The sequence below is a fragment of the Sciurus vulgaris genome (genome assembly GCF_902686455.1).
Source record: "Sciurus vulgaris genome assembly, chromosome: X".
Classification (NCBI taxonomy): Eukaryota; Metazoa; Chordata; class Mammalia; order Rodentia; family Sciuridae; genus Sciurus; species Sciurus vulgaris.
In genome coordinates this window covers 95,034,272-95,061,093 of record NC_136471.1, presented here as the reverse complement: position 1 = coordinate 95,061,093, position 26,822 = coordinate 95,034,272, and the positions used below count along the sequence as shown (strand labels likewise).

Below are 26,822 nucleotides of genomic sequence, written 5' to 3'. Positions count from 1 at the left end.
ACAGTTTGATTGTAGGAGGAAGGAGGAATGGAGTTGTAGTGAGTTAGGGCTTGTGACCATCCCTTTGTAGAAGAAACTAAGGGTCTGAAAGGCTCAGAGACATGTGCAGTGCACCATAGTTAGCCAGCAATGCTGTTCTCTGGGAGCTTGCCCTGACTTGGTCAGTGATGGTTTTACTATGTGTCATGGATTCTCAGGTCCTGACATGTATGGACAAGTGTTGTCATAGGCGATAAACAGTCTCTGCTTTCATTCCTCCTTCAGTCCCCTGCCCCCATCTCTGACTTGACCTTGTCTGAGTGAGGCCATGTTGGACCCCCTACACTGCTCTCTCTCTCTCTCTCTCTCTCTCTCTCTCTCTCTCTCTCTATATATATATATATATATATATATATATATACGCTCTCTCTATATATGTATATATATATATATTCAATGGATATTTATTTATTTATTTATTATTTGTATGTGGTGCTGAGAATCAAACCCAACGCCTCACACATGCTAGGCAAGCGCTCTACCACTGAGCTACAACCCCAGCCTCTGTGCCCACTTTTTGTGGAGACTTTCAGCTCCAGTAGGTGAACAGGGCAGCTTCCCACTTGGGGTTTGGACATCCAGGAACTTGAGGGTGGGTAGCAGGCTGCTTACAGAGTGGAGAAAGGGAGCTTGAGGCCCTGTGGCTCCATGGATGGAAGAGTCTTGGAGGTAGAGGTGTTGCCCAAGGGGTGGGACATGTGGACTGTGAAGGGAAACTTCCAAACACCCAGGGTAGGGAGCTTGCCAAATGGATGGAGTTGGGGAACAGGTTCCAGACTGGGAGATACTCAGACTTGGGGGTCTATGAAGGATTGGAGGGTCTAAGTATGTTCCCAGGGATGAATTACAAGGTTTGGAGTTTCAGGACACTGAGTAGGGATGCACAGAGAAGCCAATGACAGCAGGGTCACAATTCTGGGGGCCAGGGACAAAGCCTGAGGCTGAGGAGGGGTGCTTGTGTCACCGAGGCTGCTGAGAGGGTAAGAAGTTCAGATGAAATACAAATGGGAAGGTGGAGCCCCAGCCACTGTGTCATCTGGAGCCCTAATGTACCCCTTTGGAAAATGGGGGCGATGAGTTGTGTGTGTGGCAGGATTGCCAATGGAATTAGTAATAAAGCTTCCAAGTCACCTGCATTGTGCCCATCTAGGCTGTTTGGTAGTAGTGTTGATACTTATCTTTAATTAATATTGATTACCATCACACTAGGAAAGGCGAAGCTCCCTTAATCCTTGCGATTTTGAACCAATGCCCCTCTCAGCTTCATCCATTCACGAATATAATAAAACAATTAACCCCTTTAAGCCTCACTTCATTCATGACTTTAAGTCAATATCTCTCATAGTCCCACCCAACTTATTAATTTTTTTTTAATTTAAACTTTGGACTAGGGATATAGCTCAGTTGGTAGAGTGCTTGCCTTGCTTTCACAAGGCCCAGGTTCAATCCTCAGCACTATAAAAAAAAAAGAATTTAAACTTTATTTTTATTTATTTGTTTCTTTTTAAAAATATTTATTTTTTAGTTGTAGGTGAACACAATGCCTTTATTTTATTTTTATGTGGTGCAGAGGATCGAATGCAGGGCATCATGTGAGCTAGGTGAGCGCTCTACCACTGAGCCACAACCCCGCCACAATTTATTAATTTAATCAAACCTTTCTAATAGTGGAACCAACATAAAATTTTATAGGTTTTGAATGTAATGTGTACATTTGTGAAACCAGTACTATCAGGATTGAGAACCATCCCTGTGAAGCATTTTCCCTTGCCTCTCTTTTAATTTCTCCTTCCTGTCTCTGGCTTCTCCTCCAGGTAACCACTGATCCATTCTGTCACTATATATCAGTTTATGTTATTAGATACTTGTATAAATGGAATCTTACAAGTTGGGACTGGTGGTGCATGCAATCCCAGCAACTTGGAAGGTGGAGGCAGGAGGATCATAAGTTTGGGGCTAGCCTCAGCAACTTAGCAAGATTCTCGGCAACTTAGCAAGACCCCCCTCTCAAAATAAAAGTAAGAAAGACTGGGGATGTAGCTCTGTTGCAAAATACCCCTGGGTTCAATTCTGAGTACAGAAAAAAAAAAAAGGAAGAAAGAATCCTACATTATGTGTGTGTGTGTGTGTGTGTGTGTGTGTGTGTGTGTGTTGTACCAGGGATTGAGCCCAACCACTGAGCAGCATTCCCTGAGCAGCATTTCCATCCCTTTTTATTTTGAGACAGTGTCTCTGCTAATTCCCTGATGTTGGCTTTGGATTTGTGAGCCTCCTGCCTCACCCTCTCTAGGCACTGGGATTACAGGTGTGTGCCACCATGCCCCAGTTCATGAAATCTTTTTTTTTTTTTTTTTTTTTTTGGTACTGAGGATTGAACCCAGGAGTGCTTAACCACTGAGCCACATCCCCAGCACTTTTTATTTTTTGAGAAAGGGTCTCACTAAGTTGTTTAGAGCCTCACTAAGTTGCTGAGGCTGGCTTTGAACTTGCAATCCTCCTGTCTCAGCCTCCTAAATTGCTGGGATTACAGGCATGTGCCACCATGCCCAGCTTCATGTAATCTTTTGACAGGGGGTGGATGTAGCTTATTTTACTTCTTTGTTTGTTTATTTATTTTGGAGGTAATGGGTCAGAACCCAAGTGACTCTACCACTGAACTACATTCACAGCCCTTTTTATTTTTAATTTTGAGACAGTGTTTCTGTTAAATTGTCTCCTAATTGCCATCCTCCTCTCTCAGACTCTGAAGTAGCTGAGATTACAGTTGTGGGCCACTACACCTGGCTCATAATTATTTTGAGGAAAAATTGGTAGTGCTGGCGATTGATCCAAGGGCCTCACTTAGTGTGTTCTCTGCCATTGAATTATACTCCCCAGCCAATAGCATAATTATTTTGAGATCCATCCAAATTGTTCACTTCTTTTTTATTGCTGAGTTGTATCCCATTGTACAAATATACCAATGTGTTGATCATTTACCTACTGATGAGCATTTGGGTTGTTTTCAGTTTTGGGTCATTAACAAATGATGAATTGTGTGCCCCCTTCCCCTGATAAATTCACATTAAAGACCTAATTACCAGCCCACTTGCAAGCCCACTGATGTGCCCTACACCCCACAATGTGCCACACAGTGCCACATCAGACACACTACAATACCTCTACCTTAAACTATGACAACCCATACACTCTGAAATATACACAGGGGAGTCCTGATGGCTAATCTGAGTTGTTCACCTTATTAGATCAAAAAGATGCCTAAGATTAAGAGACTTCAAGGTGTGTCAGTGAGGGGGAGACACACCCTAAATGTGGGCAGCATAGTCCAATAGGTTGGGGGCCTGAATGGAAAAAAAACAGTAGAAGCAGAAGCAGATGCATGCTCAATTCTTCTAGAGTGGGTGCTTTGATTGCTGCTGTGATTGCCTGAAGACATCAGACTCACTCTGCCAAAGTGGACTCTTTTTTTTTTTTTTTTTGTGGTACAGGGCCTTGCGATTGCGAGGCAAGCACTCTACCAGCTGAGCTATCTCCCCAGCCCCAAAGTGGACTCTTAATGGTAACTCTCCAGAGAGTTTCCAGGCCTTCAGTATTGGAATAAAGATGCAACAATAAAGGATTGTTCCATCCTTTTCTGAAGCTCCAGATTCTTGAACTGTGCAGTTACTGGTTCCTCCAGGTCTCCAGCCTGCAGAAGGCCATTGTGGGACTATCCACAATGATCATGTAAACCAATCTAATAAATTTCCTTTTTATAATAATAAAAAACTGTAATCAACAATGTGACCATATCCGGAGACAGGGTCTTTAAGAGGTAATTAAGGTTAAATGAAGTCCTAAGGAGGGTCCCTAATCAGATAGGACAGTATATAGCCTTACAAGAAAAGGAAGAGAGGGCTGGGGATATGTCTCAGTGGTGGAATGCTTGCCTACCATGCATGAGTCCCTGGGTTTGATCACCATCACTCCCCCCCAGATTAAAAAAAAAAGGAAGAAAGAGAGAGGGATTCTGTCTCCCTCTGATCTCTCTCTTCAACTGTCAACTCAATATGAGGACAGAGCCAGAAGGAAGCCATCAGCAAGGCAAAAAGAATTTTCTCTAGCAGCTGATGAACCAGCACCTGGATCTTGGACTTTCTAGGCTCTAGAACTGTTAGAAATTAAATTTCTGTATTTTCAGCCACCCAGTTGCTGTAGTATTTTGTTATGGCAGCTCAAGCTGAATATGACCGGAAATAAAGGTGACATTTATGTACAAATCTTAGTGTAGAAATCTGCTTTAAAGAAAAAAAGGTAAATAAATACCCAGGCTGGATCACACCTATATGTTTAACTTTTTAAGACACTTCCAAACTGTTTTCTAAATTTGCTATGCCGTTTACATTTCATTCAGCAGTATATTTGAGTTCCATTTCCTCTATATCTTCTGCAACTGTTGGTAAGGTCAGGCTTTTTAATTTTAACCAGGGTCCTCAGTTAATAGAAGCAGTGATGCCTCAGTGAAAATGAGGTCAGGTGCTCCTACTGGCTCCTACAGCCAGGCCTTGGTGCCAGTGGCCAGGTAGGTCACAGCGCAGGTCGGGGCTCCAGGCATGGAACTGGCCGGCCTCAGCCGCGTCCAGGCTTGGGCAGGTCGCCAGATCAGCGTGCCCCTGTGCTCAAAACTAGTTGCTGGGCAGCTGAGAGTCCACCCCGCGGACTACTGGCTATGGAGTCGCGCTCAAGGGGCGCTGCAGACCCTAGGAGGAGCAGAGGAGGTATGGGAGTAGGGTGGGGAAGGGAGGGAGAGTGTCCCATGTCATCCTTGCCCTGCCTGTCTGCTCCTCACCTTTTCTATTCTACAGGTGGTAAACAGCCCTGGAGGCCAAGCAGCAATGGTTGTGGGCAGGGTCTCAGGGTCAAGGGCTGTGCTCCAAGTCAGCACTCCTCACAACACAGCAGAGGGGCGGCACACCAGGCATAGGTCGAATAGTGTCCTAGGGGTCTCCAGGGGAACGTGCACCGAGGGGTCTGGGGACACAATAGCTTGAGGCCCTCTACTCACACATCCCCTCCACACACACCCAAGCAGAAAGGCGGTGCAAAAGACCCAGCGGGAGTATCTGGAAGGTATGCCGGGCGAGGTCTGTCCGTGGTTGCTGGGGACACCTGACCACGCAGTGTCTTAGTGCATTGGGGAGACAGAACGGGAATCTCTAGGGACCTTTGGAGGGGGCATCTACAGGTACGTGGCTCATGTGGGGTAAATGGGCCTCTGAGGGATCTCTTAAGAGTAGCAGGGTTTGCTTAGGAGATGTGGAGGGGAAATCGGGCGTCCCAGGGCTGGGTGTGTGTGTGTGTGCGTGTGTGTGTGTGTGTTGTCCAGCAGGGTCCCTAGAGACATGGTGGGAGAAGTTTGGCATCTAGAGTTATTTAAGGGACAGTCAAGGAGCTCCTGAGAAATCGATCTGGTGATCGGAGGGGTCCGGGATTACTTGAGTGGAATGGCTACCTGCAGGGACATGGTCTGGACAAGGCGGGGGTCCCCCGGCATACCGGCGACGGTCAGGGGTCCCAAAAGAGGAGAGGGACAGTCGGCGACTTTCAGAACAATGAAGGGAGTGGCCAGGAGTCTCCGGGCCTGTTGAGGAGCATTTCTAGGTCTCAGGACTTCTGGAATCGTGGGCATTCTTGGAAGCTCCGAGTGTGCGCTGACCTGTTCCCCTCTTCCGCGCAGGCCGCGGCCTTCCCCCGCCGGCTGGCCCCAGAGCCCGGCGGCTGCTGGGGCGGCTGGACGCGCGCCCCCTGGCGGCCAGAGCTGCTGCGGACGTGTCGGCGCTGGTACGCAGGGCGGGCGCCACTTTGCGCCTGCGCCCCAAGGAGGGTGCGTGACGGGGAGCCGGGAGGGAGCGGGGAGGGAGCGGGGAGGGAGCGGGGAGGGAGCGGGGAGGGGCGGGGGTGGGACGGGATTGGGATGGGCTGTGTTTGGAGGTGACTGGCCCCCGAGTTGTCAGTTACGGGCCTGGGTGCGGCCCAGGGGTGTGACTGGGTCGGGAGGGCGGGGTTCAGAGGGCTCTTCGAGGGAGCAGGGCCTTGGGGTTATTCTAACATATTCCGGTAGGGCTATTGAGCTAGGCGAGCGCCAGACGACTCTTTGAGGGTGCTGGAGTGAATGATTATTCTGGTCAGCGGAGCTTGGAAGGTTATTTCTGGGGAGTGGAGCCTGGAGCGTGCTGGGGGCGGGTACTTGTTGAATGCTAATCCAGGGGTGGAGGCTCTGAGCGCCTGGAGGCGCTGCCTGAAACGTGAGGAATGGGGTGGAGTTTGGAGGCTAATTAGAGGGCGGGGCCTGGGATGTTCAAGAGCCCAATCCTCAACTAGCAGCTTCCACTGTCGCTTCTGTGAGGCGTGGGATCTGCGTGTTATCATCAGCTAGGGAGGTCTGGAGGATTAATCATATAGCCAGCCCAGCACTATTTTTAAGAAGGCTGGGTCATGATGTTTATTCATAAGAGCTGAGACTTTTAGATTACTGTAGAGTGGAAACTGGTCCCTAAATAGTTAAATGGTGGGAGTCTGAGAATTATAGTGGCCAGGCAACAAGGTGAGGCCAGAATATTAACTAGAGGCTGGTCCTAGCTGTGTCCCCTGATAGCCCTCCCCCTCTCGTCCTTCAGCCATTAGTGTGTTGGACTCTGCAGACATTGAAGTCACAGACAGTCGCCTGCCTCATACCAATGTTGTGGAACACCGACCTCAGGTACCACCTCACCCTTGTGTTTGAAGTCATCTTCTTTAGGGCAGGCAGTCAAAGTACGTTTGCGTCCTTATTCCAGCATCGTCAGATGGAGACTCTGGGTATGCGTACTGCGCCACCTCGAGCCACCCAGTGTAAGACAAGATGTGCTTCAAAGTCACTCCAGGACTCTGGTCGGTTCTCTGTGGAGCTAGCCCGCGGTCCCACAGGCTTTGGACTCACCTTAAGTGGGGGCCGAGATGTAGTGGGTGATGCTCCACTGGCCGTGCGTGGGTTGCTGAAGGACGGGCCAGCACATCGTTGTGGTCATTTGCAGGTTAGCCCTAAGCACCCTCCTTTCATAGGTGCTATCACCTTTGTCCAGGTACTCTCCATATGCCCTTCCTACACCACCACTGTCTTGCATTCTTGCAGACCGGTGATCTCATTCTCCATATCAACGGAGAGTCAACGCAGGGTCTTTCCCATGCCCAGGCCGTGGATCGGATCCGCGCTGGAGGTTCCCGGCTCCGCCTTGTGCTGCAAAGGCCTAATGAGACCCAACCTGGCAAGCAGGAGGGGATGGGTGGGTTGGTTTTCCAGGGAAGGGGATTAGGCATCTATGAGAGGAAGAAATGGTTAGCACGGTAGAAGGGGTTTGGTGGTCTCAGTGGGGAGGATCAGTGTTTGGTGTCTGAGTGGGGTTAGGATATTTTTGAAAGTAGGGTGGGAGAGGAGCCTTCCCAAGATAGGAATTTCAGAGGGGAAGCATTCTAGGTCGGGAAAGGAGAGGAGGGAAGAGATCTGGGGTAAAAGCAGGTAGGTGTTCAGTTGGACATGGTGTCCCACACCTGTAATCATGGCAATTCGGGAAGCTGAGGCAGGAGTATTGAAATTGGAGGCCAGCTTCAGCAACTTAGTGACACCTTGTCTCAAAATTAAAAAAAAAAAAAAAAGATAAAAAGGGTTAGGGATGTGGTTCAGTGGTTAATCGCCCCTAGGTTCTGTCCCTGGTAGTACTACTACTAGTATTACTAGTACTAATAATAAAGCTGGTGTTCAGAAGGAACGGTCTTAGTCCTTGGAGGGCAAGGCAGAATCGGATTTCATCTGGTAGTACGTGGGATGGAGATCTAGAAAGTAGAGAGTTTAGTTCTGAGAGACAAAGGGTTGATAAGGGAAAAGTTGGGAGTCGAGGTGGGATGAAAGGGAATAGTCAAAATTCTTAGACTGGAGAGATTAATAGTCCCAAAGCCAAGGTTACGGTTTGATTTCCTTTAGGTATTATGGGAAATGATTTCTGTGCGGGGGGGGGGGGGATTCCTAGATTAAGACAGGGAAGGGTCTAGAGAAAGGAGGTGTTGGGACTTCTGAGGGGTGGTACTAGCCACTGAAGGACACCTCCAGGGCGGTGAAGGAAGGTTTCTCTAAGGGAGGGGGTCTCTGTCTCCTGCCGCCCTTGGGCTCTCCAGGGCACCCTAAGCTATGGGACCTAATTGCTGTTTTCCACTCCATTTATCTAACTGTAGCCCCGCCGCTCCCAGATTGCTGTCCAGATCCTGGGGGTCAGGCGATGATGATGTCTCACAACACCGGTATTTCCCCAGTTCACCACCCTCAATTTAGGAGGACGCCAAATACCCGGGGCAGCCCTGAGCCTAGTCCGGAGACAGCGGTCCACGGTCCTGCAGTTCCTCCATCTGAGCACCGCGCGGAGGACCCGGACGACTGTATCCCTGGTTCCCCAGGGCCCTGGCTGGTGCCGAGTGAGGAGCGGCTCTCACGGGCCCTAGGGCTCCCAGGGGCTGCGCAGCTTGCTCAGGAGACAGCAGCTGGAAGGCGAAGGCACTGAGCAGACCACACAGGGCTCCGTGCTCACTTATGGTCCATTCTGGCTCTTGTGTGCCCTGACCTCAGTGCACTAGCACTGGGGCCAAGAGCTTCCAAGAGCTTGTCTGGTCTTCTCTCCCACTGCAGAGTCACTGTCCCACACTTCCCTCCAGGCGTCAGCGGCCCGGTCTTCCCAGACCCACTCAGACCCACGCTTCTTGTTCTGGGCGGGGGATGTAATAAAATGGTTCGATCTAGTCTTGACTTGCCAGGTGTTCCAGGAGGGGTGGGGCTTCCCAGTTCACGCTTGAAAGGAGGTGGCGAGTCGATCCGGTTTCGAGGAGGACCTCTGACAAGCTGCGGGCAGTTTCTTTGAAGTCTCTAGATGAGTCTTCACCTCGGCCCATCCTCACTCAGCCCAGCGCGCTTGCTCCCCTTTCGTTTTCTCTTTGCTAACTCCTGCTCCTCTCCCCACTCATTTATTTCACTCGTTAGGAGACGTGAAAGGCTCTCATATATGCGTGTGGCATGGGAGATGCAGACGTGGAGCTGTTATGGTAGTACCCTCAACTTATACCTGCTGTCCAGGCTCAGAACCCTTCACACCCTTAACTTACATAGGGATAGCAAGTCTAGAAGCAGGGCGGCTTTCTTTGCCAGGAGCCTGCGGTCTCCCATTTCCGGCCTAGAGTGCTTTTGCTGGCACGTAGACTGCCACCCTCAGGGTACTGGCTGGGGCCCTGGAGCCCCCTTTGGGACAGGAGCTGGGAAGGTGTGAGTCAGCGCCTGGGGTTGGGCCAGGCTAGAAAGGGCAGTAAGAACCCTTTGGACACGCCCCCTTTTCCGTAGATGGTGACGAACTGCAGTGGGGCTTGTGCGGACACGCCATATGCTGGGCGTTCCGGTTCCCTAGAGAGACACAGAATTTCCTCCACCCTGGAAGCGCAGCCCCACAGCTGGGGCTTATTAGGAAAGTGGGATTCTAACTGGGTTAGACCCGAGACAGATGCAGGCTGAGACCAGAAATGTCAGGTCACCTTTGCTGTCACCACATCCTGAACACTCAGCCCCAACCTCCCAAGGAGGGAAGCTGTGGTCTGACCGGATATAGCAACTTTCGCCCCTATGGGGAAGAGGTGTGGAGGGGGAGACAGAAATTAAAGTGTCAGAGTGTGAGAGTCTGGGGTTGTGCTGGAGCTGGATTATGAAGAACATTTGAATGGTTAGCACTGTACACATCGCAAGGCTGTGTGTCCCTATTCCTGCTACCCCTGACTCAGAGCCTGGGGAAGGTGTGGCTCTACAGATGTCAGGAAAGGGTTCTAGAGTCCCATTCCTATAAACACAGTCACACCCATGAGACTAATAACAGTAACCCCATTCACATTGATCTAGCCTCATCCCTGCTAGTGGTTTTAGTGCAATATTTATTCTCATCTAGTTACAAACCTACTCAACTAGCCTGCTAGACCCATTTCACAGAGGGGGAAAGTAAGGCCCCAAATATAAATAGCTTGAAGTGTGTGTGTGTGGAGGGGTTCAAGCAAGAGTTAATCAAAGCCTGATTTCTGAACCTGTCCTCTTAATCTCACCTATAATTAACAAGTATTAATAGAACCTTAGCTGTATACTTTGCATGGGAGTATTTTGGAGATACTTGTGGAATAAAACAAAGATTTCCATCTATAGGATGAATAAAGCTTATTGTTACATTTCCAAAAATATGTATTTCCATCTGTGTGGAGCAGATATAGTGAGGGTAGGCATATGTCAGATAGGAAAGATAAGACCATTTATAAAAGTGGCTGGGTGCTGTGGCACATGTTTGTAATCCCAGCGGCTCAGGGGGCTGAGGCAGGAGGATCACAAGTTCAAAGCCAACCTCAGCAAAAGTGAGGCGTGAAGTAACTCAGTGAGACCCTGTCTCTAAATAAAATACAAAATAAGGCTGGAGATGTGACTCACTGGTTGAATGCCCGGTACCGCCCCCCGCCCCAATTTACAAAAGACAATTTCAGAAAGAAGTGAGAATTACAAAAATTGCCAAAGGAGGTTGTTTTGGGAGAGATCATGGTGGGCTGCTAGCTTTTTTGAAGACATAACATATGAGCTGGAACCTGAATGATCAGAATTCAGATCACTAGTTATGGGGGAAGGGCATTGAAAGTCACTGGAACAGCAAGTGCAAAGGCCCTGAGGCAGCTGAGTTTGTTTCCTTCAAGAAATTTGGGCGTTCCTCACCAAAATGGAAAGCACACACTCAGCACTGGCGAAAATATGTTTCTACTCCTTCCACTATTCAGTCACTCTTTCAGCAACCTTAAATCTGTGTTTGGAAGAGGGAAAGCTGGCAGGGCCCTGGGGTGAATCCTATGAATCCAACTATGACTCTCCACCTCAAATGAGATGAGAATAAAACGAACATCCAGTCTAGAGAGTGTGTTCATCGGAACACTTTGGGATGTTGATTTCAGGTAACCGGGTGTATGTATGTCTCCTGAGCCAGAAGTTACTTGCTCAGGATAATAACTGCAAACGACAACTATGTCTTCAGCCTTGCACTCCAGGAGCCATGCCCTATCTCGCCAAACTCCCAGCAATAAAATTGTGCTCCTTCCCCATTCCTCATCTAGGGCTACCTCTTCCCTCAGAACTGGAAACTGAGGCCTGGCACTTAGGGTCAAGACTTTTCTGGAATTGCACTGCACAGAATCAGACCCTGGGCTGTCCTGGCTCTAAACCTATGAACAATGTCCACCCCCATTTACTGAGCAGTTCCATGCTCATCAGGCCCTGCTGTCACTCAGCCTTTGCATCTGCAGGGTCTCATTCTCATCACTGCTGAGATTTCTTTCACTCCACTATCCTTTATCCGAAATTCCAAAGTCCAAAAGCTCTAGAAACTGACTGCCCCATGACTGCTACAGGTTTGGTACCAATTGGCTATACAAGCTGACCTGATGTGATGAAAAACAATATTCTATCCTTATTTATCCCACTTGTTGTGAACATTCACAGCTTTCCTTGAGGAAATAAACACCCAGGACCTCGCTGCGAATGTTAAGTAATACATATGCACCGGGAAAACTTTTTTAATATCCAAAATTTTCCGAATTCTGGAAACATACCTGGCCCCGAATCTTTCGTGTTTAACCATGACCTCGGCTGGTTTTCAGCTGAGGAAACTGAGTCACTCCCTCCCAAAGCCAGATTCCCGCAGTTCTAAGTGGAGGCAGCCCTTGTTTTGCGCTTTAAAAAGGTGAAGGGTCTTGGTATTCCCGCGCCCGGTACTGGGAGCTGCAAAGCACCTTGGAGATGAGGTAGCCTCGGGGCTTGGCGCGGGGCTGGGACAGTCCTTGGCGGGCGGGGCGAGGGGGCTTCCGGGGCGGCAGCCACCTGGCCCGGCCCCCTCCGGCCCCGCCTGCTGGGGCTCCGCGCGGTGATTCACTCCTCCTTCGCCCCGGGGGCCTCCTTCCCGGCCAGACGGCGGGCACGACGGCTGAGTGTGCAGCGTCCTCGAGCCCGCGAGCCAGCGAGCCAGCAGATCCTCTGCGCCCGCAGGGACTCCAGCCCACGCCATGGCGGATTCCGAGCGTCTCTCGGCCCCCGGCTGCTGGGCCGCCTGCACCAGCTACTCGCGCACCCGCAAGGGAATTCTCCTGTTTGCCGAGATTGTGAGCGTGCCCGGGCCAGCGGGTGGGCAAAGGCGGGGTGGGGTGGCGGGACCACGCGGTGCTGGACGGTCCGGGGTGAGGCAGGCACGTGGTCGGGACGCTGGGCCTTGGGGCGCAGGTGGCTGGGTTCGCGGCAGAGGCTGGAAACTAGGGGTGCAGCGGGAGTTGGTGGGACTTGGGAGGGTGCTGGAGAACTGGTGGAACATGGGTGAAGTGAGGAGCCTATGACTCATGTGGGGGGCTTTGGCGGCGGAAGACCTCCTGGACTCAGTGAGTGGACTCGGCCAAGGGGTCCGGGGGCCTGGGAAGTGGGGTGCCTCCCGTGGCAGGGCGTGGCGCGGCCTGGACACTGGCGGGCGGGCTGGCAATGCGCCCAGAGGCGGGACCTGTTGGGGTGGGGCCCCGTGCACTAGTGTTGCAGGGTAGTGTGCCCCACCCTCCGCCAGTTCTTTCTTGCCCTTTTGGGACTGGGCGGGAGGTCCTCAGCTCTTCAGGCGGCAAGGTTCCCCGCCCCTCAAAGGGGGCGCCGCCTTTGAGCCACTCGTGAGAGTGGTGCGGCGCCTTTAACGGAGCCCTGCCCCTCCAGTGTCACTCTCACCGCTTCCCAAAGGGGTTGCTGGGGGAACCGCACGTTCCGCCTCCTTATGGTCTGGAAGCTGGCGCCTGCCTTGCTCACGAAACACCTGGCAGAGCCACTCCCCTCGGGCTGCCGATATCCTAGAAGGGAAAGCGGGGAACTGAGGCACCCAGCTCTGCTCCTTACTTGATGAGTGACCCTGGGAAGCCACTTGACCTCTCTGACTCACTTTTCTCATCTGTAAAACAGAGATACTAATAGTATCTAGCTCGTTAGGTGGTTGCGATGACTAAATGAATTAATATTTTTAACTTAGAACAACGCTTGGAACCCAGCACGGTGGCGCAAGCCTGTCATCCCAGCTACTTGGGACGCAGAGGCAGGAGGAGCACAAGATCGTGGCCAGCTTCAACAAATTAGCAAGACCCTGTCTCAAAATAAAAAATAAAAAGGGCTGGGATTGTGTAGTTCAGTAGTAAAGTGCCTGTGGGTTCAAACCCTAGAAAAAACAAACAAACAAACAAACAAACAAAATAACACATTGCTCCAAGCACAGTGAGCAAACAGAAAGTGTTTAGCAATTATTATGTGTCATTTTTTTCCAGGCCTGGTAGGTATCTGAGAAGTGGACTTTTTGGGGGGGCGGGGTGCTAGGGATGTAACCTGGGGCCTTGTGCATGCAAGCAGTCTATCTCTGAGGTACACCGTCAGTTCTGAGAAGTGGATTTCATTTATTTTTTCTGGTAGGCGTTTGAGTATGAGACCTCCGCTCTCCCAATTTAAATCAGTTCCCTCAGCTCCGGGAACTAACTGGGACGCCCTTTCCCATGTCACCCTTCCAGATATTGTGCCTGGTGATTCTGATTTGCTTCAGTGCCTCCACATCATGGTTCTCCTCTCTGTCTGTGATTGAGATGATCCTTGCCGCTGTCTACTTTGTCATCTACATGTGTGGCCTGCACACCAAGGCATCATTCATCAACTGGCCCTGGAGTGTGAGAAGGGGTCAAAAATGACGAGGCTGGGGAGGGGCCTGGGCAGTTGGGATTGTCTGGAGAACTGTGGTTGCTGACTTCCCTCTTCTTCCTACACCTCACAGGATTTCTTCCGAACTCTCATAGCATCGATCCTCTACCTGATCACCTCCATTTTTGTCCTTGTTGAAGGCAGAAGCAACTCCAAAATCACTGCAGGGGTAAAGGCTGTGGAGACATCTCCAGAGCATGGGGGAAAGGGTTTAAAAATCCAGGGACCATCTGCCTCTGCTTTTGGCAAAAACTGTATGACCCTCAGCAGGCCACACTTATTCTCAGAGCCAACAGGAAAGTCTGGCCCCAGCCATGGTTTATCTCCAAAGATCATTTACTGTAAAGGCCTGCCTGTTGTCAGACACAGGACCTTTGTTGGAAGTATAAACATGCTAGATTGCCATCTGTTAGAATTTTGTCTCAAATGTAGGATGAAATGTGCCCCCTACATGTGGCTGACTGTCCTGTGTTGAGAGGTACTAGGGGCGGAGTGGGGTAGAATCCAGCCTCCTGGCTGTTCTCTGTGGCTTCCCAACCTAGACTGGAATTACCATCCTGCATGGGGCAGTCCCTCGAGGTGGTGGACATAGGGAGTTAAGAGGCTGAGTGGGCCAACCACCTAATCCACCTCCCTCACTCTCACCTCCAACCCCAGGTACTGGGACTGATAGCTACGTGCCTCTTTGGCTATGATGCCTACTTCACCTTCCCTCTTCGGCAACAAAGACATACAGCAACCCCCACTGGTAAGTGTGAGTGTGTGTGTGTGTGTGTGTGTGTGTGTGTGTGTGTGTTGCTGAGAGAGCAAAGAAGTAAAGGTATCCCCCAAGGAAGGGTAATAATGCCCTTATGCCATAAGCTTCAGCATTCCTGTCTGTAAAGTGGGCACATGGCTCCATCCAATGTTTTCTCTCTTTTCCTCCTACAGACCCTACAGATGGCCCGGTGTAGGTGAACTCCCTCATTTTTCTCTGCAATTTGAAAATAACTCCTCTTGGGAAACACTTCTTCCCACTCCCACAACACTCCCAGCCAACCAACTTCTAGCCCCCTGTTGAAGTAACAGTGCCTTTTCTGGAAGAATTTTTTCTTCCAGACTGCCAATCAATCCTCCTGGGTATGGTCACCTTTATGGGTATGCCTAAGTCCCCTTCCCTTTTGCAGTATTCAGTTTTGCCTGGACCATACTCCCACCTAAACCACAAAATAAGGGAAGTGGGTGCCTAGGATTTCAGAGTGTACACTCCACCTGGTGACCCATTCCAAATAACCTCCTCATTGTGTGTGGGGGCGGTTCTGTGGGGAGAGAGATAAATAATAAACATTGTTAAAATCTATGATGATGAATAAATTAATCCTTTGATCAAATGTGAACAAATCTCAAGCATCCAAGTTGGGATGCTTACCTGGAGTAAGGAGGCAAAGAAGCCAGGCCTGTTTTACAACAAATATTAAATTACTTCAATAATACAAACAGAAGAAAGAGGGAGGAAGAAAGGGTATTTGACTTAGTTTGGGGGGGGCATCATCTACACTGATTAGAGAATGGAGCCCCCTCCAGAGCTGCCTGCCTTTAAGCCACGATGCAGTTCTTGTCTCTGACCTGGCGAGGCATCCCTGTGCGAGAGTCCCCATGGAGCTCTGGTGTCACAGAGCTTAAAGTCTCAGTTACATTGTCCTGAGAGGTTGTGGGCCTGCGCAGATGTGGGGGCAGTGGAATACGTTCCCCTAGGAAGAATCCATCATCCTCAGAGGATTCAGAACTGGGGGTGGAGGGTGTACTGGAGCAAGATCCTGAGTCTGACCCTGATCCCATGTCACAGCGATGGTGACCACGTCGGCCAGGGTGGCGATGGTGGTGGTGGTGGTGGTGGTGGTGGCGACGGCGGCGACGGCTGGGGGCCCTGGGTGGGGGACTTCGTGGCCTGCGGCGCTGGGCTGGAGGTGCACTCAGGGTCCTTCGCGGACCTCCCTCTGACACGAGTGGGTCACGGAAGCTGACACGCGGGGTGCTTTGGCGGCCAAAGGCACTATCATCAGGACACAGGTCCGGTTGCCCCACAGACTCCAGGGGTTGCTCAGGAGCATTGCGGAGCCCCAGCTCTGGCATGGAGTGGCGGTGGGGAGCCCCTCTCAGAAAGGGAGAGGGCTCCTCAGCCCCTGTAGCTGGAAAACAAGAGATGGGGAGACTTCCTGTATCTGCAACCCCACCTGCCCCCACCTGCAAGGAGGCTTGTGGAAAGGCCTTCTCCTTTTCCCCCCACTAGGATTGGGGAAGTGAGGACAAGGGTCGGTGATGGGGAGCTCAGGAATTCTGAAGCCTGGTGCAGACTGGGTGGAGAAGGTAGGAAGAAAGAATGCAGAAGGACCAAGGTAGGATGGTGTATGGGGCGTGGCCAGGGGTCCGGGAAGCTAGAAGTGGGGGAGGTATGGGCTGGAGTAGATTGGGTTTACCACATAATAGAGGTGGGGCCCAAGTGCAGAGGGTGGAGGGTGACAGGTTGTAGGAAAGGAGGAACTTGGGCTCCGGCAGAGATGAAATGGGGCAAATGAAGCACTCTGTACAGAAGCAGGGCGGACCCATGGTTCAGGAGGCAGGTGTAGCTGGGGCAGGAGACCTGGCTTGGGGTGGTGTGGCAAAGGAGGCTGGGTCAAGCTGTGGGCGGGGCTTGGGCGAGTCCAGGGGAAGGGCTCAGGTTGAAGCGGGGGACCAGGCTGCGACTGGGCGTGGCTCTCACCAGGCGCTGCCTCCGTGCAGGTGCCTTTGGTGGCGGTCTCTGAAGCCGCCTCCGCGGCAGAGAAAGAGGATGTGGAAGTTGCAAGCCGTGCGGTGACTGTGCCTGCGCTCCAGCTGCGGCGGCCGGGTCCTGGAGCCACGGGCTCAGACCCAAGGCTGCAGGCTCGCGAGCAGAAGATTAGGCCTCGTCGAGGCAGGAAGGGGCGGCCCAATAGGGCTCGACCGCAGCGACTACAGCAGAAGCAGCGGTCTGAAGCATGCCAATGCTGGCCCTCATAAGCCATCTGACCCTGGTCCAGGCCTGTGGGGACCAAAGTCAGGGATGGGGACTGAGGCAGAACCACAGGCATACTCCCAACCCTCATGAATAGGGCCTTCCTTGGGAAAAGGGGGATTGGAGGCAGTGCGCCCTGATTTCCCTCCCCCATCCCGAAATGGTATCATCCTCTGGAATGGGGTTTGGTCCACACCCCGTGGCTCCTCATCCTCCTTCTCTCCTGGAGATTGGCAGATGTCTCACTCACCCACCTTCCTTTATTGCCCAGGGAGCCCCCTCTGGGAGTGGGGTTGATTATTGGACTCTATGATGTGAGACAGACTTAGACATTAAGCGGGGGTGGGGGTTGGGGGTGACTTCAGGTCAAAGTGAGACAAAGGTTGGGCCTCAAGAAGAGGTCTGGGTGGTGGTGGCAGAGCTTAGAGGGTATGGTGTCACTAGAAGGTGGGACCTAATCTAGGCTGATACAGGAAAGTGGAAGAAAATGGGGTGTAGGGCAGTAGAGGCTAGGCTTAGAGGGCTGCAGCTGGAGGGTGCACTGCTAGTGGGTGGAGACAGGTAGTGGTGGCCTCACCTGTAAGTAGGCTTTCGAAAGTGTGGCAAAGCTTGGGATGTTGGAGATGGAACTTGCAGTGAAAAGCACTGGACTGTGGTGCTGGGACTGATTTAAAGGACAGAGTGTAGTGGGGGATGGGGCCTGGTGAGGTGTGGCTGTGGCCCAGCTATACATGCATCCCTCCATCCAGTCCCATTATGTTCACCCACCGATGTGCTCCCCACAGCCATCACAGTACTCCGCATGTCGGGCCTCATAGCAGGCACAGCAGTGGGGGCGGCTTTGCCGCATGACATAGCGCTGCCCTCCTAGCGAAGCTTCACACTCGAAGCAGCAGAAGTGACCCATATGCCAGTGCCGGCCCTCAGCTTCTGTGCACTCAGGGGAAAAGATGATCTGGAAGGCGCAGGCCATCTGTGGCTGTCAGAAGGGTCTGCCCTGGCCCTTTCCACCCTCCACTCCCACCCCTGGGCAGAGAAGCACAAACCTCATCACAAGCTTGGCAGCGAGGGCGCAGGCGTTCAGCATGGTGACGCCCACAGTAGACCTTGCCAGCATGATAGAAGTAGATGAGGTCAACAAGCAGCTCCCGGCATGTGGTGCACACAAAACACTGTGGGTGCCAGCAGGCACCCAGGCCTGCACGGCTGGCAAACACCGCAATGTCCCCACCTCCAATCTGCTTCCCGCACTGCCAAATGACAGACAGACACAGTCACGGTCACCAAAACAGTCAGATGGATTGGGTCAACCAGATATGTCACACTTGGGCCTTTCCCATGGTGAAGTTTTATGACTGGCCCCACCTATAGGATAACTTTTTTTTTTGGTAATGGGAATTGAACCCATGGGTGCTTAACCACTGAGCCACATCCCCAGCCCTTTTTATTTTGAGATAGGGTCTTGCTAAGTTGTTTAGTGCCTCGCTGAGTTGCTGAGGCTGGCCTTGGACTTGTGATCTTTCGACCACAGCCTCCTAAGCCACTGGGATTATGCGTGTGTGCCATTCTGCCCAGCTGTAATATTTTGAATCACTTACAGGGTAACGGTGAGACAATTCTCACTTACAGGGGTGACTTAGTGACTGACCCTGCTCACGGGAAAAACCATAGAAACAGGCCCTACATTGAGGGTGACCTTACAGGCAATCGTCTCACATAGGGGGCTGGGGCAGACATATAGAACAGATTGAGCAGGGGAACCATAGAGATAGCCTCTACCCACTGGGACTTTATCGACAGACTTCAACAAACAGTAGGTTCTAAGGACAGGCTCAACCCACCGGAGAAAGCCTTAGAGATATTCCACTCACCACTTGGCTTTGGACACAGGTCCTGCCACTGTGGGTCAGTTTGTTTGTGCTGGGGATTGGATCTAGGGCCTTGGGCAGGCTAAACTATGCTCTGCCACTGAGCCATACCTACAACCTATGGATCAGTTCTTAAGCACAAGTCCTGACCATCAGAGGTCAAGAGAGATAGCCCATGGCTCATGTCTATTATTGCATGGAGGGAAGAAACCATGGAGAGGATATACCAAGGTCTCCTTAGAGATAATCTATACCCAACCGTGGGATCCTAGGGACAGGTCCTATCTATCAGTGGGCTCTAGAGACGCATCCAGTCCAGTAGAGGGGACTCTAGAGACAGCCCACTGGGGCTTGAGTGACAGGCCTCAGCTTTGCAGGGACTGATAGACGGGCCCTGCACCCCAGGTCCTTCAATCCAAGGCCCTTCATAATTTACCTCCTCACAGATGGCCCCAGTGATGGTCACTGGGAAGATGCGTACAGTGCCACGTCCCAGATTCTCCCGTTTCCGCTGCTGGCTGAAGGCTCTTAGTTCTTTCTTCTCCTCCTCTTCTAGTGCTGTGCAATATTGTGCCTGGGGAGAGCAGGGCTCTTCCAGACTTCACCCACACTCACAAAATTGACTTCTAGAATTTTCTAGAGCTGGTGCCTCCTGCCTTAAATACCTACCCCTTCCTCCTTCCAAGGCCAAGCTGTGGTTTTGCCAAGGAATGTTCCCTGATGGCCCCTGCCTGTTCAGACCTCAGCTCAGCTCAGTTTACCTCTCCTCCTCTGACCCTGCCCATTTCCAGCTGTCCTGCATTTGCCCAGGCTGTACTCTCTACCCGGCATGCTCTGTCTTCTCTCTCACCTCACTGTCGTGTGGGGGCAGCTGGTGCAGCAACTGCTTGATCCTGTATTTCTCCCCAGGACTGTTGACATAGGGGACCTTGTCCTCTGGGAGGCAGCTGAAAAACTGGTATACCTGGGAGGACATGGTGGGGGGGGTAGGAGAAAATAATTGAGATTGGGTGGGTAGGGATGCAGTGAGATGGTGGGTCCCTGCTTCTCTAAGAAAATTAAACTCGACAGAAAGGAAAGTCTCTTGATTCTCCCTTCTTCCTGAAGCTCCCAAACATGCTGAGAGTTCCCATATGTCTTGACCCCACTTTCTCCTCCAGCTGTGCTCCACTTTTCTCCATTTTCTGTATAGCAAAACTCTCACAAGAGTTGTGAGCGCTTACATGCACTCTGCTTCCTCTCCTCCCATTCTTTCTTGACCTTACCATCTCGGACTTCCGGCTCTGCCCTTCCTCAAAAGATGTTCCGGTCATTGATGATGTCCATATTGTTGAAATCATTGTTCAGGTCTCAGTACTTACTGGAGTTGACCTTGGTAGCCCTGGGCCCAGCTGATTACTCTCTCTTCCTGGAAACAGTTTCTTCCCTTGGCCTCCAGGATGTCACACTGTGCATTTCCTTCCTACCTTTCAGCTGTTCTCCCTCTGTCTCTTTGTTTCCTCCTCAATTAGCTGACTCCTGAATGTGCAGGGATCCTAGGGCTTAGTCTCTGAACCTCTTGCCTCTGTCTACATTCACTTTCTTGGGAACTGCATCCCCAATCTCAGAACTGTAAAAATTGTCAGTTGGCTAAAATGTCACAAATACTTATCTCTAGTCCATGCCCTGTTCCTTGAGTTCCAGGCAGTGTGGCCACTTTGATCTCAAACAGGTACCTAAAACTCCAGATGACCAGAAACAAACTTAAGCTCCTCAATCTGCAACTCCCTCTTTCATTTATTTTTGGTACCAGGGATTGAACCCAGGGGCACTTAACCACTGAGTCACATCCCCAGCCCTTTTAAAAAAATTTTATTTTGAGATAGGGTCTTGCTAAGTTGCTGAGGCTGGCTTTGAACTCGAGATCCTCCTGAGCCACTGGGATTACAGGTGTGGGCCACTATAACCAACTGGCAATTTTCATACCAGCGAATCCATCCACCTATTCTTGGGTCATCTTTCACTCTTTTGTCTTTGACCCCCACAGGCAAATTCTCTCATCCTACCAGCTCTACTTTCACAATATACTCAGAATTGGGGATGGGGGTGCAGCTCAGTGGTAGAGCTCTTGCCTAGCATGTTCAAGGCCCTGGGTTCCATCCCCAGCACTGGAGAAAAAAATATATATATATATTCATTCTCCAGAATTAGATGTGCTACTTCCACCACCAGCACAGTCACCAGGTGTCGCAGTAGTCACTTGCCTCCTCCTCATTCTTTTCCCTGCTTCCACCCTCATTCCTACAGGCTGACACAGCAGTCATAGATCCTGTTAACTCCTAAGACAAATCATGTCCCTCCTTGCTCACAACCCTCCAGTGACTGCCCCTTCATTGAGAGTTAAAAAGTCCTCTCCATGGCCCTGCCACCTCTCTGGTCTCATCTCCACCTGCTGTCCCCTTTGCTCTCTTCCTCACACATATCTGCCAAGCACACTCCTGCCTCTGGGTATTAACACTGCTACCTGGATTGCTATAACTTCAGATATCTGCAAGACTCACTTCTTCACATCCTTTGGAGCAGCTCAGACATTAAATTCTTTTTTTCCCCTTTGGTACCAGGGATTGAACCCAGGGGCACTTTACACTGAGCCACATCCCCAGCCCTTTTTATTTTTTATTTTGAGACAGGTTCTCACTAAGTTGCTTAGGGCCTTGCAAAGTTGCTGAAGCTGACCTTGAACTTGCGATCTTCCTGTCTCAGCTTCCCGAGCTGATGGGATTGCTGGGATTACAGGCATGTGCCACCAAGCCTGGTTCCCCTCTTTTTTTTTTAAATTGTAAGACAGGGTCTCGCTAAATTGCTGAGTCTGGCCACAAACTTGCAATCCTCTTTCCTCAACTTCCCCAGGTGCAGGAATTTCAGGCATGCATCACTATGCCCAGCCAGACATTAAATTCTCACAAAGGTCTACCTGAGTTCCTTATAACGATTCCACCCCCCACTCCTGCTATTGTTTTCTGGCACTGGAGATTGAACCCTGAAGCCCTCTACCACTAAGCTACATCCCTAACCCTTCTTATTCTTTATTGAGACAGGGCCTCACCAAACTTTTGAGGCTGGCCTTGAACTTGAGATCCTCCTTTCTTGGATTCCGGAGTCACTGGGATTATAGGCCTGAACCACTGCATCTGGCTCCTTCCCTGCTTTTTTTTTTTTTCCCGTAGCCCTTATACCATCTGACATAATTTTACCCTTCTGCATCTGCAAGTTCCACATCATCAGGTTCAACCAACTGTAGATCAAGATTTGAAAAAAAAAATTGCACTTGTACTAAACACATACAGACTTTTTTTCCTTGTCATTGTTTCCTAAGCGATACCTCTTTTTTAAGGTGCTGGGGATCAAACCTAGGGTCTCGGACTTGTTAAGGCAAACGTTCTACTATTGATTTATACCCTCAGCCTGTAAACAATACAAGTATTTAAAGAGCATTTATATTGTATCGGGCATTACAAGTAATCTAGAAAGGATTTAAAGTGTGCAGGGGGATGTGTATAGGTTATATGCAAACACTACACCATCTTATATGAGGAACTTGAGCATCTGCTGAGTTTGTTATCCATGAGGGGTCCTGGAACCAATCCCCCAAGGATATCAAAGGATGACTGTATGTTTATATGTTTGTTATTGGCTATTGCTCTTTTCAGGAATCTAACCTTCATATGGGAAGATATGTTTGTTTTTTTGGTACTGTGGACTGAAACTTAGGGTGCTTTACTCCTGAGCTACATCTCCAGTCCTTTTAATTTTTTTGTTCTTTTTCACAATTTTGAGACAGGGTCTCACTAAGTTGCTTAGGGTCCCATTAAATTGTTGAGGCTGGTCTCAACCCCCTGGAATCCTCCTGTCTCAGCCTACTGAGTCACTGGGCTTACAGATGTGTGCTACTGCACTCAGCAAGATATATTTTATCGTTTTTTTTTGTGTGTGTATGTGTACACGCGCATGCGTGCACGCGTGTGTGTGGCACTGCTGGGGACTCAACCTAGTGCCTTGTGCATGCTCGCAAGTACTCTACCACTAAGCTACACCCTTAGTCCCTATTTTGTGTTTTCTTCACTGCTGTGTCCACAGTGCTTAGAATTGTGTCTATAGTAAATGCTCAATAATTATTTGTGGAATGAACCAGTCAATGACGATGTGGTAATGAAGTGCTGTGATAAAACCTGGGGCGAGGGGTGCAATAGGAGTGGGTGAACAAGTCCTGGGGAACTGATCCAGTGATCACTCAAGGGCATCTGTGAAGTGGGGAGGGAACTGATGCCCCCTCCATCAAGAGGGGTCAGAAGGACAATGGAAGTTTGACCACATACTCTAGCATTGCTCCAGAAATAGATTCCTGTTTGCGTGTTGTGTGTGTGTGAGTGTTTGTGTGCACGCCTGCCACCCACTCTCATTCTCCAGTAGTCTATGGTCACCTGCTCAGGTTTCAGGCCTGGGGGCACCCAGGCATACTCCTCTGATGCACAGCCTGAGTCATCATCTGAGATGGAGTGGCGCTGGAAGTCTGAGATTAGTCGGCACATGATGCGTTCCAGGTCCACAGGTACCGAATGCACTGCGTGCTCCTCCCGTGGGCATTTGCAGTGCTGGCAGATCTTTCTGAGGGGAGCAAGATGGGTGGTCAGTTACTAAGGAGTAGCCTATCCAGACCCTCCCTGGATCCCTTCACAGCCCAAATTCAACTGAAGAGCAGGACATGCAGATTACCACCAAACCAAAGGCTGTGAGTATGGAGCTCTGGGCCTTGGGACTGGAGCTGACAGGAGGTGGGGCAAAGAGCCAGGGCCTGGCTGTGAGCCTGTGGCCAAGGTCGTGGAGACTGGAGTGTTGGTTATGAGGGGCCCAGCTTCTGGCTGATGGCTGGGCTATAAGATAGGGGCAGAGGAACTGGGGTTGGGGCTGTAGCCTGTGTGCTGTAGCCTGTACCTCCAGTCACGCAACGTGAAGGGGCTGTAGGGTCTCAAGAACATGATCCAACTTTCCTGTTTTGGGACTTGGATCAGACTCTCCAAGCAGCAGCAGTGGGTCTGAGAGTGGCAGGACTCCAGAACTGAGACTGGAGTTCTAAATCTAGGAACTTCCCATCAAAAAAGGCTCTGTGCTTTGTGGGGGAACTTCATTTCCCTGGAGGCAGAGCTCCTGAGGCTCCAGAGCCTCCTGATGAGGCTCTGAACTTGTGTGCTGGGGAGGTGGGCTGTGGGCTCCAGTAGGAGGATAGAATACTGGGCCCCCGGAGAAGAGTGGAGTCCTCGAGAAGGGGGATGGGGAGTGCACAGGCGGTGCTCAGAGCCAGGGTCAGAGAATCACCCGAGTCAGGCTTGGGGAGGCCTCTTTTGGGGTGGGGGCGGGACTGTGTAGTAGGCGGAGCTCTCCTGGGAACAGGATTCGCGGTAATGAGTTAGGGGCAGGGCTCTGAGCCTTAGCTTGAGGTTCTTTTCCCTACTGAGCTCTCCCCGTGGGCGGAGCAAAAGCCTAGGGACGTGGCGTAAGCCTCCAGTAGTTTTCCCTGAGGGCAGGGCTCTCAGAGTTGAGGTCCTGGGAAGGGTTCACTTACCTCCAGCCATGCAACAGGAAGCCGGGGCACTGCTCCCTACAGGAGTTGCAGGGCTGGCCCCGGTCTGGGTCCTCTGCCTCTGGAGGCTGTAGTAGGCGGAGGCAGACGCAGGGCCAGGCAAGGCGCCGGAGCAGAGAGGGAAAAGTCAACGCCTGCCCCTCCACTCCCAGGCCCACGACCGCACGCTGGGGCCTGTCCCACTAGGGCAGCGCTGGGCAGGCTGGGACAGCGCCTGGAGCGCGGGGGAGGAAGACATCGGAGCCAGAGGCGGGGCAACTGAGGCCACCTCCCCGTATGTTCATTTTTCAAGGAATTACTCTCCTTGGGCTGTTCTTGCCTCTCCCCCAGCCTTGGACACGTCCCACCAACCTCAGATCTCATCACTTCCCCCAGAATCAGGGTATTCATCCCACCGGAACAGAGTCCCTAATCTGGGCATCCCCTCCCAGGCTTCATCCCAGTCACTTCTCCACCCAGAAGGCAAGCAGCCGTCTGACTCCACAGGGTAGAAATCTAAGACCCCCATCCTTCATGGGATCCCCACATAAAACGTGTCCCTCCCTTTAGAAATTCAAGAGCCTGTCCCCCAAACCCCGTCTTCCCTCCCTCATATCCGAGAAACTGGGGACTGTCCCCTAGGATCTCAGGAGGTCCCTGCTCCATCCAGAAACCCCCACCCCACGAAGGCTTGGCTTTTATCCCTCATATCTACTAGGACTATTCATTCCTCTGGATCCCAGACCCCCCCCCCCCAGACCCTACCTTTCCTGGTCAAGGGTCTTCCTCTAAAGGAAAAGAAAGACCCTCCCATATGGGAAGTCAAAAGCTCCCAGGCTCAAGTGGGAGCCTGGAAGCCCTTTTACCTCAAATTCCAGTCTCTCCACACTAAGCGTGGGGGAACACTACAAGGGTAGGACCCCATCCCTCAGTCTACTTTCCCCAAAGGTGTGGAGGTCCCTTCTCTCAAAGATCCTGTTCATCCCAAGAGTCAGCCTTTTGACTCTCAGAATCCCCTCTCAGTTCCCAGGAAAAGGGACACAGCAGGACGCAGGGTTGTAGAGAGGTGATTAGGGAGCCTGGGCTAGCAGATCTATATGTTCTTTCATCCAAACACCTCCAGAAGCCCCAGAGCCCAAGTCTGGGAGAGCTGGGTTAGGGTTTCCCGGACCCTCTGTGGGGCTTCTCCAGGCCATCCCTGTGCCCTGCTCCCTCACCTGGCCCTCAGTTTACTCCTGACCCCCACCGCTGCCCTGATTGTCGCTCACCACACGCCCGGAGCGGCGCCTCCGGGACCCACGCGCGAACATGGCGCGTCCGGACAGGGTCAAGCCGGGCCGGGTAGGGCGAATGGAATCCTTGCGGCCTCCAGGACACCGCGCGTCGGGCCTGGGAGCTCGGTTCCGTAAACCTGACACCGGCGTGGGAGGAGTGCGCCCAGTAGGGTCCGCCCCCGGGCCCCGGCGTCTCTCCGAGGCCAAAGCGCCCCCTGTCTGAAGGTGAGCTGTCCGCAGCCCAGGGTCGCCCTGCCGAAAAGCCCCCTGCCCTCTAGACCCCGTCCGGAGCGGGATGTCAGCGGGCACAGCCTCTAGAACCCCAATGTGCCACGTGGCCTCTAAGACTTGAAGGCTTATGTGGTGGAGGAGGGAGGGACTTGGAGGTGACTCCCTGACTGGAAGGAGTGGTGCACTCGGCTGCTTTTATTGATGCTTTGTGTTGACTTATCTTGGATGTTTATCTGGGGCAGGGGTTAAAGCCATCTCTGTGCGCCTTGCCACCAGTGAGGTTCCAAAGTTCTCTTTTCCTTAAAAGAATACTGCAAGATGGGCTGGGGTAGTGGCTCAGTGGTAGAGTGCTTGCCTCTCACGTGTGAGGCTCAGAGTTCGATCCTCAGCACCACACACCACATAAGAATAAATAAAATAAAGGTATTATGTCCATCTACAACTTAAAAAAAAAAAAAAAAAAAAAAGAATACTGCAAAAATGGTTTCCAGTCACATCTGCAGCCCCAGCTGCTGCTCCGTGACTCTCACCAGACAGCTAGACCCTCCCTATTTCCTTCTTAGAACCAGGATTACATGAGATTTATAGGGAGGAGGCTAAAGTCACCGGTCAGGTTCCATGGCCCTCTTCCCCACTCCCTTTCCATCCTTTTAGGCCCTGCCATCATACCCCCTAAGTCCAGAGAAGTAGATCTTAAAAGTTTGCTTTCCCCACTCCCATTTTTTTCTCTCTCGGGTTAGATATCCTCTTCCCTGAGTTTGGTTCCTGAACGGGGAGTCTCTTCCTTGGCACTCTCAGGCTTCACAGTGCCTCGGGGCTGGGAGGAGGGGGGTCCTGCGTCTGCAGTCAGCACTCAGAACTCGGGCGCCTAACCTGGGTCTCTAATTAGGCACCGAGGCGGCGGTCAGCCCGGCTTTTCATCGTGGGCGCCAGGGACCTCCCTCAACACCATTACACACACCCGAGTCACCTCCCTCCC

At 51.5% G+C, this 26,822-nt stretch overlaps 3 protein-coding genes across 8 annotated transcripts; 2 read left to right on the top strand and 1 right to left on the bottom strand.

The window, feature by feature from the left end:
• Nucleotides 1–3,842: 3,842 nt before the first annotated feature.
• On the top strand, nucleotides 3,843–8,842 carry MAGIX (MAGI family member, X-linked). Of its 4 annotated transcripts, none has more exons than XM_079122772.1 (6): nucleotides 3,843–4,796; nucleotides 5,756–5,902; nucleotides 6,696–6,778; nucleotides 6,855–7,091; nucleotides 7,190–7,322; nucleotides 8,362–8,842. In XM_079122772.1, exons 1-6 carry the CDS (start codon nucleotides 4,748–4,750, stop codon nucleotides 8,604–8,606), a joined length of 894 nt encoding a protein of 297 aa, XP_078978898.1. In that variant the 5' UTR covers nucleotides 3,843–4,747; the 3' UTR covers nucleotides 8,607–8,842. The 4 variants fall into 4 exon arrangements, with proteins under 4 accessions (XP_078978898.1, XP_078978897.1, XP_078978896.1 ...); XM_079122771.1 differs by having other exon boundaries at nucleotides 3,845–4,796; nucleotides 8,299–8,842; XM_079122770.1 differs by having other exon boundaries at nucleotides 4,253–4,796; nucleotides 7,190–7,340; nucleotides 8,299–8,842.
• Nucleotides 8,843–12,026: 3,184 nt separating this feature from the next.
• On the top strand, nucleotides 12,027–15,200 carry PLP2 (proteolipid protein 2). Its single transcript, XM_079122774.1, has 5 exons — nucleotides 12,027–12,258; nucleotides 13,678–13,830; nucleotides 13,935–14,030; nucleotides 14,519–14,609; nucleotides 14,792–15,200. Exons 1-5 carry the CDS (start codon nucleotides 12,163–12,165, stop codon nucleotides 14,812–14,814), a joined length of 459 nt encoding a protein of 152 aa, XP_078978900.1. The 5' UTR covers nucleotides 12,027–12,162; the 3' UTR covers nucleotides 14,815–15,200.
• PRICKLE3 (prickle planar cell polarity protein 3) lies at nucleotides 14,964–25,942 on the bottom strand. Of its 3 annotated transcripts, none has more exons than XM_079122758.1 (9): nucleotides 25,607–25,942; nucleotides 24,342–24,427; nucleotides 23,203–23,386; nucleotides 19,593–19,706; nucleotides 19,179–19,316; nucleotides 17,921–18,124; nucleotides 17,643–17,829; nucleotides 16,602–16,901; nucleotides 14,964–16,029 (listed from the first exon to the last, which is right to left on the bottom strand). In XM_079122758.1, exons 1-9 carry the CDS (start codon nucleotides 25,646–25,648, stop codon nucleotides 15,437–15,439), a joined length of 1,848 nt encoding a protein of 615 aa, XP_078978884.1. In that variant the 5' UTR covers nucleotides 25,649–25,942; the 3' UTR covers nucleotides 14,964–15,436. The 3 variants fall into 3 exon arrangements, with proteins under 3 accessions (XP_078978884.1, XP_078978885.1, XP_078978886.1); XM_079122759.1 differs by having other exon boundaries at nucleotides 25,556–25,941; XM_079122760.1 differs by lacking the exons at nucleotides 24,342–24,427; nucleotides 25,607–25,942 and having other exon boundaries at nucleotides 19,593–22,016; nucleotides 23,203–23,327.
• Nucleotides 25,943–26,822: the final 880 nt, after the last annotated feature.

Bases quoted from the DNA above. Each gene is read 5' to 3' on its own strand.
- MAGIX (XM_079122769.1), top strand. From the start codon at position 4,748: ATGGAGTCGCGCTCAAGGGGCGCTGCAGACCCTAGGAGGAGCAGAGGA. The intron at 4,797-5,755 runs GTATGGGAGTAG...TCTTCCGCGCAG, and splicing joins CCCTAGGAGGAGCAGAGGAG to GCCGCGGCCTTCCCCCGCCG. The intron at 6,779-6,854 runs GTACCACCTCAC...TCCTTATTCCAG, and splicing joins TTGTGGAACACCGACCTCAG to CATCGTCAGATGGAGACTCT.
- PLP2 (XM_079122774.1), top strand. From the start codon at position 12,163: ATGGCGGATTCCGAGCGTCTCTCGGCCCCCGGCTGCTGGGCCGCCTGC. The intron at 12,259-13,677 runs GTGAGCGTGCCC...TCACCCTTCCAG, and splicing joins TTCTCCTGTTTGCCGAGATT to ATATTGTGCCTGGTGATTCT. The intron at 14,031-14,518 runs GTAAAGGCTGTG...CTCCAACCCCAG, and splicing joins ACTCCAAAATCACTGCAGGG to GTACTGGGACTGATAGCTAC.
- PRICKLE3 (XM_079122758.1), bottom strand. From the start codon at position 25,648: ATGTTCGCGCGTGGGTCCCGGAGGCGCCGCTCCGGGCGTGTG. The intron at 19,317-19,592 runs GTGAGAGAGAAG...TGCTCTCCCCAG, and splicing joins TGCCCCCACACGACAGTGAG to GCACAATATTGCACAGCACT. The intron at 18,125-19,178 runs GTAAATTATGAA...GTCATTTGGCAG, and splicing joins CTGGGGCCATCTGTGAGGAG to TGCGGGAAGCAGATTGGAGG.